General features: G+C 40.7%; 2 protein-coding genes across 2 annotated transcripts in view; both read left to right on the top strand.

Moving 5' to 3' along the window:
* The first annotated feature begins 85 nt into the window (after positions 1 to 85).
* The window catches only part of VPS33B (VPS33B late endosome and lysosome associated), a 33,647-nt gene continuing 18,532 nt past the window's right edge, over positions 86 to 15,200 (top strand). The window contains exon 1 of the mRNA XM_074234066.1: positions 86 to 457. Coding sequence (XP_074090167.1) covers positions 179 to 457 — 279 coding nt within the window. The 5' untranslated portion in view covers positions 86 to 178. The remainder of the gene's footprint in view (positions 458 to 15,200) is intronic.
* On the top strand, positions 13,515 to 15,083 carry HDDC3 (HD domain containing 3). Its single transcript, XM_074234073.1, has 4 exons — positions 13,515 to 13,717; positions 13,800 to 13,855; positions 13,950 to 14,190; positions 14,587 to 15,083. Exons 1-4 carry the CDS (start codon positions 13,606 to 13,608, stop codon positions 14,757 to 14,759), a joined length of 582 nt encoding a protein of 193 aa, XP_074090174.1. The 5' UTR covers positions 13,515 to 13,605; the 3' UTR covers positions 14,760 to 15,083.

Raw genomic sequence — 15,200 nt, 5'->3', positions numbered from 1 at the left:
TTGTGTGAATTTGTATGAATATTTTTTTTTAGGCTTTTTTGCAAGGCAAATGGGGTTAAGTGGCTTGCCCAAGGCCACACAGCTAGGTAATTATTAAGTGTCTGATACCGGATTTGAACCCAGGTACTTCTGACTCCAGGGCCGGTGCTTTATCCACTATGCCACCTAGCCGCCCTGTATGAATATTTTGATACTGTTTTTTGTGAAAAATGAAATGACATTTAAAGACTTAGGAAAATCTAGCAAAGTGTTACTGAGGGATCATAAAAACAGATCCTTATGTGGTGTCCAGGCAGAAAAAGAAAAAAAATGGAGGACAAAGAAAAGTCACCAGCTTCTTCAAAAGCATTTGAATGCAATTGTTAGTTTCTCTCTTGGACACATAGATCTGTTGAAAGTAAGAAGAATCATGCCACATTTTCTGCAAGTGAATTTTACTAACAGTAAAGCTGTGAAGGTAAGTTAATATGTTTTCTGTGGCTAGAATTTGCTTTTACTCTATTATGAAGTAGGACTGTGAAGAAATTTAAAGGGACCCAGAATAGAGAATTTTGACAAGAAAGGAAGGTGATCTGAAAAAAAGTAATCCTGTCAGGGCAGAAGCTTCAGAGCCATCAGTATTTATTTATTTTTGTTTATTCTTACATAAGATTTAACTTTGTGGGGAAACAATTCAAGAGTAATAGGAATGCTTACATTGTGAATAATCTGTCACTGAAAAATTTAAGTATAGACCACAAGAGTGTTGTGTTTTTTCCTAGTTTCAGATGTTTTCTTCAACTAAAAAGGAATAGCTTGTTAGTGATTCAAGTTCCTCTACTATATGCAAACACTGCTAGATCCTGAAATTGATAGAAAAATAAAGATAGAGCCTCTTTGTTTTGTTTTGTTTTTGCAAGGCAATGGGATTAAGTGACTTGCCCAAGGTCACACAGCTAGGTAATTAAGTGTCTGAGGCTGGATTTGAACTCAGGTCCTCCTGACTCCAGGGCCAGTGCTCTATCCACTGAGCCACCTAGATGCCCCAAGATACTGTCTCTAACATGACTTAAAATCAAATAGTGAGGGAAAGCTAAATTAAATTAAAAAATTAAATTACCTTAAATTAAAAAAAAATTAAAAATCAAGTGTTGATAGGAAGGGAGCAAATGAAAAGTAGAAGGTTATGATTGCATTAAAGTACAAAGTATTCAGAAGAGGGAGGAAATCATTAGTAAAAGTTTCAAGGTGGCGCAGTGGATAGATCACCTGCCCTGGAGTCAGGAGTACCTGGGTTCAAATCCAGTCTCAGACACTTAATTATCTAGCTGTGTGGCCTTGGGCAAGCCACTTAACCCCATTTGCCTTGCAAAAACCTAAAAAAAAAGTTTCAAGGTAATCATAACATTGGAATTTTAAGGTTCTTAATGGTTGGGTAGGATTTCAGTAAGTGGAGATGAGGATGTAAGACATTTTAGGTGTAGGCAACAATAAACACTGACTGCATATTTTCATAGAATAGTGTGACCCACTGACTTTGAGTCTCACATGAAATATTCAGGGCATGAATTTAGTATATGTCAAATTCTATGTTTGAAAGTTCAGGATTATCATGAAGTTGATATTGAATAGCTTTGTAATGAATATTTCTTATGGTCTTCATCCTTTGAATAGGAGAATACAAAAGAATAAATTTTTTTTTTTAGGTTTTTGCAAGGCAATGGGGTTAAGTGGCTTGCTCAAGGCCACACAGCTAGGTAATGATTAAGTGTCTGAGGCTGAATTTGAACTCAGGTCCTCCTGAGGCTGGTGCTCTATCCACTGAGCCACCTAGCCGCCCCCAAAAGAATAAATATTTTGAGAACCCAGAAATATATAAGGCACCATATTGGTCAATATGGAAGATACAGATAAATTTAAAAGACAGTTCTTGCCCTTCAAGATTGTACTTTCTGGTAAAAAGAACCTTGCCTTTGGAGTCCAAAGTATGGGTTTTAGTTTTTTCCATTTAAACTCTTATATGGGGCAACTCATTTAACCTCTCTGAAACTCAATTTTCTTAGCTGTTCAGTGACAGTTTGATTACATGATATCTAGGATTCTTTATGTTTCTTAAACATTCTTTTTAAGAAATTTTTTTAAAATTTATTTAAGGCAATGGGGTTAAATGACTTGCCCAAGGTCACACAGATAAGCAATTATTAAGTGTCTAAGGTCGGACCTTGAACTCAGGTCCTCCTGACTCCAGGGCTGGTGTTCTATCTACTTTGCTACCTAGTTGCCCCCCTTAAACATTTTTGACAAGATTATTGATACATACAGATATGTGTATGTGTGTGTGTGTGTGTATACACACACAAAAAGTAAAAGATTTAAATAATAATTCAAGACAATCCTGTAATCTAACATTTTAGAGTAAAGATCATAAAATCAAGAGATAATCTGGCCCAAATAGAGGCCTTTCAGAAAAGAGAGGTCTATTACTTGCCTTAGGTCGAAGAAGCCATAGCTACTGATGCCTGGCAGGGCTCCTTCCACTGTACTACACTGATTTCCTATGGGAAGAGTTGAATATTTTGAGTATCAACATTCCAGTAAGGTAAAAAAAGTAAATAACACTATAGAACATTGGCTTTGATGAAGAATTGCCTTACTTTATGAGAAAATACTTAGTGACCATTCATTCATTAAGAACTTACAATGTGCCTTGGCAATGTTTTAAATGTTCATTGATACAGAAAAGCATAAGAGTCGCACAAACACAGAGTTTAAATAGAAAAGAGAAAGGTTCTAGATTTAGGAAGAAAAGGACAAGGCTTCCTATAGAATATGGGCTTTCACTTGTACTTAGAGAAAGCTGAAGAAATCAGTAAGTGAAGATGAGTCAGGATATTCCAGATATGGGGACTGCCTAGCTTAAAGATGCTGTTCTTATTTGTGGAAGAGGTAGGAAGTCAGAGTCGCTGGAACAATGAATACACTACAAAGGAGTAAGACAAGGCTGAACAGGGAGGAGAGGTCTAGGCATTGATTTAAGTGGGGATAACATGGTTGGACCTGCGCTTTAGAAAAGTGGAGAATGGATTGGGGAAAGGCTCAAGATGGGCAGATTCATCAGCGGGTTATTATAAAAGCAATTTTTGTACAGTTCAATGATTAGGGAACTAATAAACATCTGTATAAGCTTTAGGGCAGAGTATACCTTCTATTAATGAATACCTAGCTCTACTGCCTTTCAGAGAATTTTTTTTCTTTTAAGAGAATCCTTGTCAATATAGCATATATCTGAAATATGTGTTCCTTTTCATTTCAGTATTTCTTTTTTGGGGAGAGGGGTTTTGCAAGGTAATGGGGTTAAGTGGCTTGCCCAAGGCCACATGGCTAGGTAATTATTAAGTGTCTGAGGTGGATTTGAACTCAGGTACTTCTGATTCCAGGGCTGGTGCTCTATCTATTGCGCCACTTAGCCACCCCTTCACTTCAGTATTTCAAGATAGCTTGAGTATTTTGTTTAGCAATACCTATCTCACTATGACCTATGAATAATTCATTTCCCTGTGACTTATTAGATGTTAAGCCTCTCCAAACTTAACTAGGTTAGTCATCAAAATTGCCAGTCCAATTTTAGAGAACCTTCCAAGATGAAAACAGGGTCAAGCAAAGTGCCTTGGTACCATGCCATAGTCCCATAAGCCCAAGACAATAATTATCTAGCCCTTTTAGGTTTCCAAAGTAGATGATGATATCCCTATTTTATAGATGAGAAAATTGAGGTTTATAGGTAAGAACTTCCCTAATAAGTGTCAAAGACAGGATCCCAAGTCTAGCACACTATCTACCATCACCTAGCTCCAGATTTGTAATAATACAGACTGAAGCAAGAAGAGATGGGAAATAATTCTATGCAATGCTTTCAGAAATAAGAGCAGAAGGTGATAGGGGATTCACTACCTATAACTTCACACCACTGTCAACAGATGCATTTTGAGCTGTGACTGGTAGTTTTTAATTCCTTCATCAGTAGCCTACAAATAACCAGCTTGCCTAGGTCTGTGGGGAGATGGCTCAGCAATTGTAGAGAAATTTGACACCTGGTAGTGAAAAGAGTAGATTTTCATTCTGCAGGAAGCAGTGAAGGGTCTATTTTCATAGAATTAGGGGATAGCCACAGTCCTCAATGGAATTTTCACAAAGGAAGGATCTAGTAAAGATTCTGGTGGTCTGTATAGGTGGTAATAGAATAGGTGACAAATGAGGAAGGATCAAACAAGAGGTCTAATATAACACTTTATTCAAATGACAAGAAGGCTAAAGAAAGAATGGGGATAAATTCATGAAACTTAACAAGAATAAAGTAACTATGAAATGACACAAATCAATGAATAACTTAAGCAGAATAAACCCAAAATCCCAGTCAAAAGACAAGATATTTGTGTGGAATCCCTCCCAGATATGCAACAATAGGAAGCTGGAATGGCTCAAAAAGAAAAATAAATTTAATGAATTTAGGTTGGACATTAGAGCCCTCAGATGAGAACATGATAAGACAAATAAGAATAGACAATTTTGGACATAAGACAGGGCATCTCTGAAAATAAAAGTTGACTCTGAAACCTTACAGTAGTAGCTTGAAACCTAACAGAAGAAACTGAAGACAACAGTAGCAGAACACATGTTTTCTATAAACAAAAATTAACTGCCCCTTAAGACAGGAGATGAAGAAATAATTAAAAGGTTTAAGTCTCCAGAAAACTGCATATCATAGGGAATAACAAAATAGCTGTCTGGAAATAGTAAAGATGGCAAGATGCTGATGAAAGTTATAGATCAACAGGTAGAAGGTTCAAACAAATCATTGGGGAATGTGATGAAAAAAATTTAAATTTTAAGTATTGTAGTCAATCAAGAGAAAGACCTATCAAAAATAATCTAAGTACCATTTCTGATAAGCTATTGGAAAAAATTCCAAAAAGCAAAGTTAACATCCCACAAAATTAAGCATAATCATCACTGAACTTCACAAGAGTCATTTGAGTCATTCCTTCAAAAGAAATGGGTTTTTTTTAACCTCTGCTTGCTGTGTAAAGAGCAAAAAACTTCACATGAATTGAGAATCTGGGAGAAGTGAGCAGGAGGTAGCCTTTTAGGAGAGAAAAGGATGGCCTATGATGGTGCCAAAGTATGTCTCATAGGGATTGGGAGAGTATGAGAGACTCAAAACAGGTTGTTTTTTTTTTTAAGTTTTTGCAAGGCAATTGGGTTAAGTGATTTGCCCACAGTCACACAGCTAAGTAAATATTAAGTGTCTGAGCTGATTTGAAATCAGGTCCTCCTGACTCCAGGGCTGGTGCTCTATTCACTGTGCCACCCCAATGCCCTCTATATTTGTTAAGACACAAAAGTTACTACCTAACCAAAAAAAAAAACTCCTTAAAAAGCAAATTCCCCAGAAAATGTTAAACAAGGGCATGTCTTTCTATTTTCATAGTTTATCCACAAACAAGGGATATAAGTTTCATTTCTTAATATTTGTTACCAACATCATCATTTGTCTATGCTGGCAGTCAAGAAGACCTGAGTTTAAATCTCATCTTTGACCTTGACTAGCTGAAAGATACTAGACATTAGATATTCTTTAGCCTCAGGCAACTACTGAGGCTACTAAATTGTCAACATTTGCATTGGCAGAAGAAATATAGTCATTCTGTATATTTTTTCCTTTGACTTTGTTTTCCTCATTCTGTATCCCTTCAAGTATTCTTACATTCCTCTGAAATCTTTATATTCATTCATTCTTCCTTATGGTATAGTAATATTCCATGACATACATATTTCACAGTTTGCTTAGTCACTTCACCAACTGTTAAATACTTATTTTATTTCCATGTTTTCCTACTACAAATAGTGCTGCTTATGAATATTTTTCTTCATATGACTCTTTTCTTGCTGTCATCAAACTCCTTAGAGTTTAATCCAGAGTAGGATCTCTTAGTCAAAGAATCCACCGGTGTTTTTCAGTGTAAATTGTATTCTTTTAAATAATTATGAATTTTATTGATGAGGTGAGTCCCATAATACTATGGGCTTTAATGCAGTTAGCATATTATCTGCACGCAAAGGTACTTTGGATAGTTGACCATACTACTTTGATAGTAATTTTTTGGAAGTTGAGGTTGTTATAAAAATTAGTCAATTGGATAAAATAGTGTTAGAAGCTTTTAAAGAACTACTTTCTGGGGGCAGCTAGGTGGCACAGTGAATAGAGCACCAGCCTGGGAGTCAGGAAGATCTGAGTCCAAATGCAACCTCAGACACTTAATAATTACCTAGCTGTGTGACCTTGGGCAAGCCACTTAACCCCACTGCCTTGCCCTGCACCCCAGAAAAGAATTGAAATTTAGTGCTTTCTCTGTAATTTGAGGTCAAGACTTAATGGGGGGGCGGAGCCAAGATGGCGACAAGAGAGGACTACCTCAAAAGCTCGCTCATAAAACTTAGAAACTAAGGACTCCAACTAAACTTTTGAGAGACAGAACCCACAGAGGGACCCAGTGAGGCAGTGCTCCTACTCAAGGAAACCTGGAAAAGAGCAGAAAAGTTCTGCTCCCTGATGTTGGAGGGGCAGCTGCCAGAGGGATGGCCCACCAGGGTGAAAGAACTTCAGCCTCCCAGAGGCAGTCCCAGGGTGTTGGGAGCCGTGGCTCGCAGCAGCAAGGGAGTTTCCTGAGCTACACCCCGGGGAGCACCGGGCACAAACTGGGGGAACAGTGGGGGACCTCTGCCAGAGCAAGCACGTGAAGCCCAGCCCTCAGGGCACACAGCAAGCAATGTGGTCTTTCGGCAGGGCAGCCCAGATCCCTCAGCCGGTGGCAGAGGGGGGCGCTTATGATCATTCATGGACCAGGAGGGAGGACAGAGCCTCACACACTTGAGACCCTTGTGGGAGTGTCCCAAAAGCTCAGGAAGCACCCCAAAACCAGGCTCAGGCTGGGAAAATGAGCAAGCAGAGAAATAAGAGGAAGACCATTGAGAAATATTTTGCATATGAGCCCAAGAAGGATCAAAATACTCAGTCTGAAGATGAGGAAGCACAAGCTCCTGCATCTAAAGACTCCCAAGAAAAACAGAAATTAGGCTCAGGCTATGACAGAGCTCAAAAAAAAAAAAAAGACTTTGAAAATCAAATGAGGGAGTTAGAAGAAAAACTGGGAAAAGAAATGAGAGAGGTGCAGGAAAAACATGAAAATGAAGTCAGCAGCCTAGTCAAGGAAATCCAAAAAAATGCTGAAGAAAATAGCATGCTAAAAACCAGCTTAGGTTAAATGGATAAAACAGCTCAAAAAAGTTATTGAGGAGAAGAATGCATTGAAAAGCAAAATTGGCCAGATGGAAAAAGAGATAAGAAAACTGTGAGGAAAACAAATCCTTCAGACAAAGAATAGAACTCAGGGAGATTGATCAATTTACCAGAACCCAGGATTCATTACTTCAAAACCAAAAAAATGAAAAATTAGAAGAAAATGTGAAACATCTCATTGAAAAAACAACTGATATGGAAAATAGACTTAGAAAAGAATTTAAAAATTATTGGAATACCTGAAAGTCATGATCAAGAAAAGAGCCTTGACATCATTTTCAAAGAATTACTACAGGAAAATTGCCTTGATATCCTAGAAGCAGAGGGCAAAATAGAAATGGAGAGAATCCAGTGATCTGCCCGAGAAAGAGATCCCAAAAAACCAACCCCTAGGAATATTATAGCCAAATTCCAGAACTCCCAAGTCAGAAAATATTACAAGCAGCCAGAAGGACACAGTTCAAATATCGTGGAGCTGCAGTCAGGATCACACAGGACTTAGCAGCAACTACATTAAAAGCTCGTAGAGCTTGGAATATAATATACCAGAAGGCAAAAGAGCTTAGAATGCAACTGAGAATCAACTACCCAGCAAGGCTGAATGCCCTCTTCCAGGGAAAAAGATAGACTTTCAATGAACCAGGGGAATTTCAAATGTTCCTTTTGGAATGGCCAGAGCTGAACAGAAGGTTTGATCTTCAGATACAGGACTCAGGTGTGAAGCATAGAGAGTGGAGGAGAAGGGGAAAATATGAGGGACTTGATGATGAACTGCATGTATTCCTGCATAGAAAAATGACACTGATAATACTCATATGAACCTTCTCAGTTAATAGAACAGGTAGAGGGATCTTTTATAGTTGAAGCACAGGAGAAAGCTGAATTTGAAGATAAAATATGGTGTAAAAATGGAGTCAGTATAGAAAAAAAGGGAAATGTAATGGGAGAAAGAAAAAGGAGAGGGGGAATAGGCCAAGATATTTCATATAATAAGTTTTTTCTTTATTACAATGAGCTATTGCAATGATATGGAAGGGGGGAAGGCAAGGGAGAATGAGGGAATCTTTGCTCTCATCAGAGGTGGCTAGGAGAGGAAACAGCATATATACTCAATGGGGTATAGGCATCTGGAATAAGAAGAAAAGGGGGGGACAGGGGGAAGGGGTGGGGATGTGAATGAAGGAGGAGAGGATGGACCATGGGGGTAGAGTGGTCAGATATAACACATTTTCCTTTTTACTTCTTGCAAGGGGCTGGGATTGGATGACCTGTCTGGGACCATAGGGCCAGGTGGATGTTGGGCCTAAGGGGTGGTAGGGGGGGGCTCTGGGCCTCTTGGCCCCAGGACCAGGGATCAGTCTGCTGTGCCACTCAGCTACCCTACAGCAGAGTCAGAGTGAAAGGAGAGAGAAAATATAGTACATGGTAGTGGAGAAATAAGAAAGGAGGGAGTTGCGATCAGCAGTGACAACGGTGGAAAAATATGGAAGTAACTTTTGCCATGGAGTTATCATAAAGAATGTGATCCACCCATGACAGAGTTATTGGTGTTGGAACAAAGACTGAAGCACATTTTTTATTACTATTATTGGGGGGGGTGCAGGGCAAATGAGGCTGGGTGGCCTGCCTGGAGTCACACAGCAGGGTGATAGTTGGGTGTCTGAGGCCAGATTTGGACCCGGGTGCTCACTTCTGGCTCAAGAGCCAATGCTCTGTCTGCCACCCAGCCACCCCTACTATTGTTACTATTTTACTTTATTTTATTTTGGGCCTTTTTTTTTCTTTTTTTTTTGGTTTTTGCAGGGCAGTGGGGTTGGGGTGGCTTGCATGTCATACAGCTGGTGATTGTTGGGTGTATGGGGTCTGATATGAGCTTGGGTGCTCCTGGCTCCAGGGCTGGGGCTCCATCCATTGCACCACCTGGCCATACCTACAATGATTACTATTATTTTTTTTTATTTTTTTCTCTCCCTTTTACTTTATTGCTCAAGCGAAGCGAGTCTATATTTTGTGGGGGGAGAGGGTATTCTGTTTACTCTTAAGAATATTTTATTAATGTATAAAAAAACATTTGTACAAAAAGAGAATAAATAAATATTTTTAAAAAAGACTTAATGGAATGTGGATTTTAAAATGCTGTTGTATGGATGCCCAACATATGAATAATATGCAACTAAGTTCATGTTAATGTGAGAGGCTTGTCAAACTCCTGATATCTAGTAGCCTGAATAGTGATATATCTATATTTCTTTTTATCTCTAGTAAAAATGAATAGCAAATGTAGTTAGGCATTCACCTCCAACTTCTGAGATGACAGTGCCCCCTGACCTGAACAAAATGTTAGAAGGTAAGGTATATTTTTTTGTCTTCCCCTTGGGTCAAGCTATACCTTTCTGGACTCCAGCAAAGATAGCTTAATGGAGCCAGAGGGTAAGGATTTGATTTGTTTTAAAACAAATATCACAATCTGTATACATGTACACCTGGAGGTGCAAAAAGTTTGTCCATTTAGCAAATAATTATGATACCCTATTAAAATATTGTAAAAGATGCAAAGAAAAAAGTGGACTAAATAAATTAACATATAACAAGTTCATGATACCAAAATTTATGTCCCAAATACACTTTTATCTTATTTTATTTATGTACATACTTATGCATATTAAGCTCTAGAAATTATTTTTCATATTGAGTTTTGGGGTAAAGATTTATGGAAAGCAAAGAGGTATAAAACCTGAAAAAAAGGATGGCAACTTTTGACATATAAAATTGATAAGACTTCAGCTGAACCACAGAAATCAATGAATTCTTAGGGAAAGTAGAACAAAAAGTATATCCATCATTAAAGAGCATTCTCTGCCTCTGTTCATTCTTTATTAACTTATTTTGGCCTATCACACTTGTCCTCTAGTGACAACAAATAATGAAAATAAAAGAAGTGAAAATTTTTGAGGTACTAAATCAACAAAACTATTGCGTGGGAAATTGAAGTGGTATTATTTAAGCCTTAGCAAGTGATAAAGAACTTCAAGTTCATCATAACTGATACTATTTGATAATACTGAGCCCCTTCATCTTCATTCTACAAGCTACCACATACTTTATACACTAGCCTTAAGAATTTCATCCTCTGCCATTAAAGTGCAATGTTATTAATATCTAACTGGATTCATGATGCTATAAACCATTTTAAATCTCAAAGCAAAACTTATAAAGATTGTTTTCAGGTGAAGATAGAAGTAAGGAGAGTAGGCTATTTATTAAAAACTGAATGTCTAGATTATAAATGAGCTAGGTCTATCTATTCTAATGTTTTGTTATTTTCAATGCATTTGACTAATCTGGAATCTTCAGTACCCAGTTCAAAGTTGTCTAAATGATGAAAATATTTCTTAGAAGTATCTTCCATACATGCACTTAAAATAATGCCCTGGTATTCCAGGGATTCAAATAAATTAACAACCAGTTTTCTGTCCTAATGACTGTTATAAGTATACAAAAAGACAAACCAAGAGGTAGTTTAATATTTCATGCATTTAATACTCCAATAAGAACAATAAAAGAGGTACACAAAACTAGACTATGTAATATAACAGTAAGCAAACATATCCTTATGGGGAGAAAGCAGCCATGTGACTACAGCAGCCAATGTTAGAACTTATGCAGAACCAAAACCCATTCTACCTACACTTTTTCCCCTACTTCCATGGCTTCTGAAATAGGCAGTAAGATAACCCTTGAAATTTATATTTATATTGGTTCATTGTGTCCCAGTTTTCCTAATGCTTCACTGTTGAGGGAGCACCAGTGTACTCCTATCTCAGAGGAATTTTGAGTGTAAGAAGAAGAGGAAACAAATGACAGGTTGTCATCCCCTGGTTGTTTGGCACTTTTTCTCTTTACATTATATATTTGTTTACTGAAGTAACAAAAATGAAGGAATTAAAATGTAGTATTTCATCAAAGGTATAATGAGTTTTAAGAAATGTATAAGTATTACAAGCATAGTTCTGTCAGTTTTTTCCCACACATAAACAGAATGAACATTACTATGGACACTTAGAAAAATGCTGTTGCCAAGAAGAATGTGACAAGAGTAAAGAATGTAAATTTGTAGGGGTGGCTAGGTGGTGTAGTGGATAAAGCACTGGCCCTGGAGTCAGGAGTAGCTGGGTTCAAATCCAGTCTCAGACACTTAATAATTACCTGTCTGTATGACCTTGGGCAAGTCACTTAACCCCGTTTGCCTTGCAAAAAAAACTAAAGAAAAAAAAAGAATGTAAATTTGTGATCTCCAAATTGAAAGACCAACTAGGTACCCACCTTAGAACTCTGATTACAAGTGCCATTTCAACATCTGGTTTGCTGAACTCAACATAAAATTAGGTATTGGTTTTGCCAAACTGGGCCATTGCCTGGAATTCAATTCACTTTAATCAAATCTTAGCATAGTGGTATAGCAAGTAATCAAGCGAATAAATACATTAGCAGCTAGGGGATCAACAAAGATTTCCAATGGAAGAGTTACCTGATCTGAGTTTTGAAAAAAAAGATAAGAATTCTGAGAGGTGGAAGTTCATTTTATTCAAGAGAGCTAGACTATGAAGATGTGAAATTGGAAGATAAAGAATTGAGTCTAAGGAACAGCTAAGAATGCATTTGGCTGTAATAGAGAGATCCTAAATGAGGAAGTAGTATGAAATAAGGATGAAAAGGTAGGTAGGATTTCAGATTGTGAAAAGTCCCAAGTTACTACAATGAGAAATTTTACCTTCTCAAGGCAATGGGAAACCTTTGAAAGTTTTTGAGCATGAGGATGACATGGCAACCTCTTCTTGGGTTATATTGGTTATTAGAATAATAGTTCATACAGGAAGTAGGAAAACTAATTTAGATGCTGGTTCATGAGAGATGATTATGAATTAGGGTGATGCATGTCAGTGGAGAGAAGGTGATATAGGGATATTGTTAAACTGACAAAATTTATTAACTTCTTGAATATGGAGAATGAGGTTGAGAAAAAAGAAACAATGGTGACTCAAGTTTATCAATCTGAAACAGTACTAGAATGATGGTTCCCTCAACAGAAAAGTTTGGAAGAACAGATTTGAGGAGAAAGATAACCAGCTTTTTTTTGATATTCCAACAGGATATCCAGAAGGAAATTTTCAATAGGCAGATGAAAAGTTGGAATTCAGAGGATTATGTTTGGAAATAGAAATTTTGTTTTGTTTTGTTTTTAGGTTTTTGCAAGGCAAATGGGGTTAAGTGACTTGCCCAAGGCCACACAGCTAGGTAATGATTAAGTGTATGAGAGCAGATTTGAACTCAGGTCCTCCTGACTCCAGGGCCGGTGCTCTATCCACTGCGCCACCTAGCTGCCCTGGAAATAGAAATTTTAATAAAGATAATCAATTCTCAGGTGAAATCCAGCCCACCCAACAATCGTTTGCAAAGTAACTACTACAAGAAAGGTGCTAAGGGATGCAAAGACAAAAGGAAAAAGTCTGGCCTGGAGGAGTTTCCCTTTGTCCTGAGAAGCTGGAGAATAGGAGGCCTGGAGAATGCAAGGAAGGCATTCCTCACTCCGCAGACACTCAGGACAGCTGGAGGAGGACAGCAGTGACACCCGGGGCTCCCAGAGCCCCTTCATTGGTGGCTCCAGATTCGATGTTGTGGGGCGGCTTGTCTGTACGAATGTCAGCAATGAAGAGGACCGCCAGAGAAGAGGGAGGACCAGGACCTGCCCAGGAAGATGCCCCTTTTACGAGAGCAGGAGGCGGAAGATGACCCTGGGAAGGAGTGGGAATGGCAGAAAGGCCAGAAAAGCAGTGGAGTCGTGGCACTTTTGAGTGGGTTTATGAAGAAAACATGGCCACACTTCCACTCAAGGGAGTGTTTTCTACCCCCCCCCCCCCCCATCCAGGGTGGGAGCTGACACACCTGGTCCGCCAGAGCTGGCCCCTTTGGGACCCGTCGGCTCACTCGCCCCGCTTCCCGCCCCCCACTCCCACTGTCCCTGCGGGCACTCGGGCTCTGCCGCGCTTCCCCGGGCTGGGCCGGGCTGGGCTGGGCTGGGCTGGGCCGGGCTCCGCCGCGCTTCCCCGGGCCGGGCCGGGCCGGGCCGGGCTGGGCTGGGCCGGGCTCCGCCGCGCTTCCCCGGGCCGGGCCGGGCCGGGCCGGGAGCAGTGGGCTTGGGGGCGGCCTCCGGGCGCCAGGGGCGCTGTGCGCGGCCACGGCCGCCCCGCGCCGGCTCCGAGGCGGCGGCCATGAGCTCGGAGGCGGCTCTGCTCGTGGAGGCGGCCGACTTCGCCGCCAGGAAACACCGCGACCAGCGGCGGAAGGACCCGGAGCAGACGCCCTACATCAACCACCCCATCGGTGGGTGCCCGGCGGGGCGGCGGCGCGGCGCCCGGGGGCCGCCCGCCTGACCCCGGCGCGCTCTGCTCTGCTCTGCCCGCAGGTGTGGCCCGCATCCTAACGCACGAAGCGGGAGTCACCGACGTCGCGGTGCTGCAGGTAGCGGGGCCCCGGGGCCGGGGTGGCGGAGGGGTGGGCTCGGGCCCGCGGAGGGCGCGCCTGGCACAGCCGCGGGTGCCGCGTGCCTCTGCAGGCCGCCTTGCTTCATGACACCGTGGAAGACACCGACACCACCCTGGAGGAGCTGGAGAAACACTTTGGGCCCGAAGTGAGGCTCATCGTGGATGAAGTGACGGACGACAAGGAGCTGCCCAGGCTGGAACGGAAACGGCTGCAGGTGGAGAACGCCCCGCACAGCAGCCGGGGTGCCAAGCTGGTGAAACTGGCAGATAAACTTTACAACCTTCGGGACCTGAACCGTCGCACCCCAAAAGGTATATTTCCTTTCCACCATCAGCAGAGCTGTGAGTTAGAGGGAGGGGGGACACCCCTTCTGTGCCTTCACAGGCCGGTCACTTTGCCAAAGAAAAAGTGATTTTGTTCATTTCTTTGGCTTCTTAAGTAAAGCTCCCATGTAACACAACATCTTTGTGTCCCTTTTGGCCTCATCATTTATTTTGGACTTTTATCCAAAAAAGTTGTGCCAAGGGGAGATGTTTCTTGTTTAATAAGAATCGGTATTTTGGGATGACTGTCACAGCCTTTTCCTTATTATTTCAAGCCAAGGCACTACACTAACCCTTCCATGGAAAGTGGAAGGCCTGGCGCAAAGCCACCTGTTAACTTTGATTCCTTATGGTCATGAAAACAACTCTTCTGTCACCCTACAGGATGGTCTGAGCAGAGGGTTCAGGAGTACTTTGAGTGGGCTGCACAAGTGGTAAAGGGCCTTCAGGGCACAAGCCCCCAAATGGAAGGTGCCCTGCAGAAACTGTTCCAGGAACGAGGATTGTCTCTGGGAGAGCAGGGGGAAACGAAAAATGTTGTCAAGACTTCAGCCTGATGTGTAGCCTAAGAAGATTCAAAAATCAATTCTGATACATTTTTGTAAAGATCTTGAAGTCCCCAAGACATGTGGGTTCCTTTATCGGATGATTACAAACTAGGAAGACTCTTGTTTTCTTCCTGCTAGCTGAGTGAAACGCTGATTTTCGAACTTAAGAATGCCTTTTATCCCTACTGTAACCCTTGTAATACACAGTGACCTAGATTTCTTCTCTGGGTCTACGAGCCTCTTTCTAAAAATTGGGTTCACGGATGATCCTGAATAAAAACACTTGGTTTTTGTTTTATAAATCCAATGAAAATAAAAGGCTTGAAGAAACACTTTCATTGTTCCCCACAGACCTTCCTTTTTATTGACAGGAACTATGAAATAGAGGAAGGAGCCCCGGGTTGTAGTCAGAATACTTCTACTTGAACCTTAGCTGTAGCGCTTACTCTC

The sequence above is a fragment of the Macrotis lagotis genome, chromosome 4 (assembly GCF_037893015.1).
Source record: "Macrotis lagotis isolate mMagLag1 chromosome 4, bilby.v1.9.chrom.fasta, whole genome shotgun sequence".
Taxonomy (NCBI): Eukaryota; Metazoa; Chordata; class Mammalia; order Peramelemorphia; family Peramelidae; genus Macrotis; species Macrotis lagotis.
Note: the sequence above shows the minus strand (reverse complement) of the source record. Positions and strands in the feature narration are given on the sequence as shown.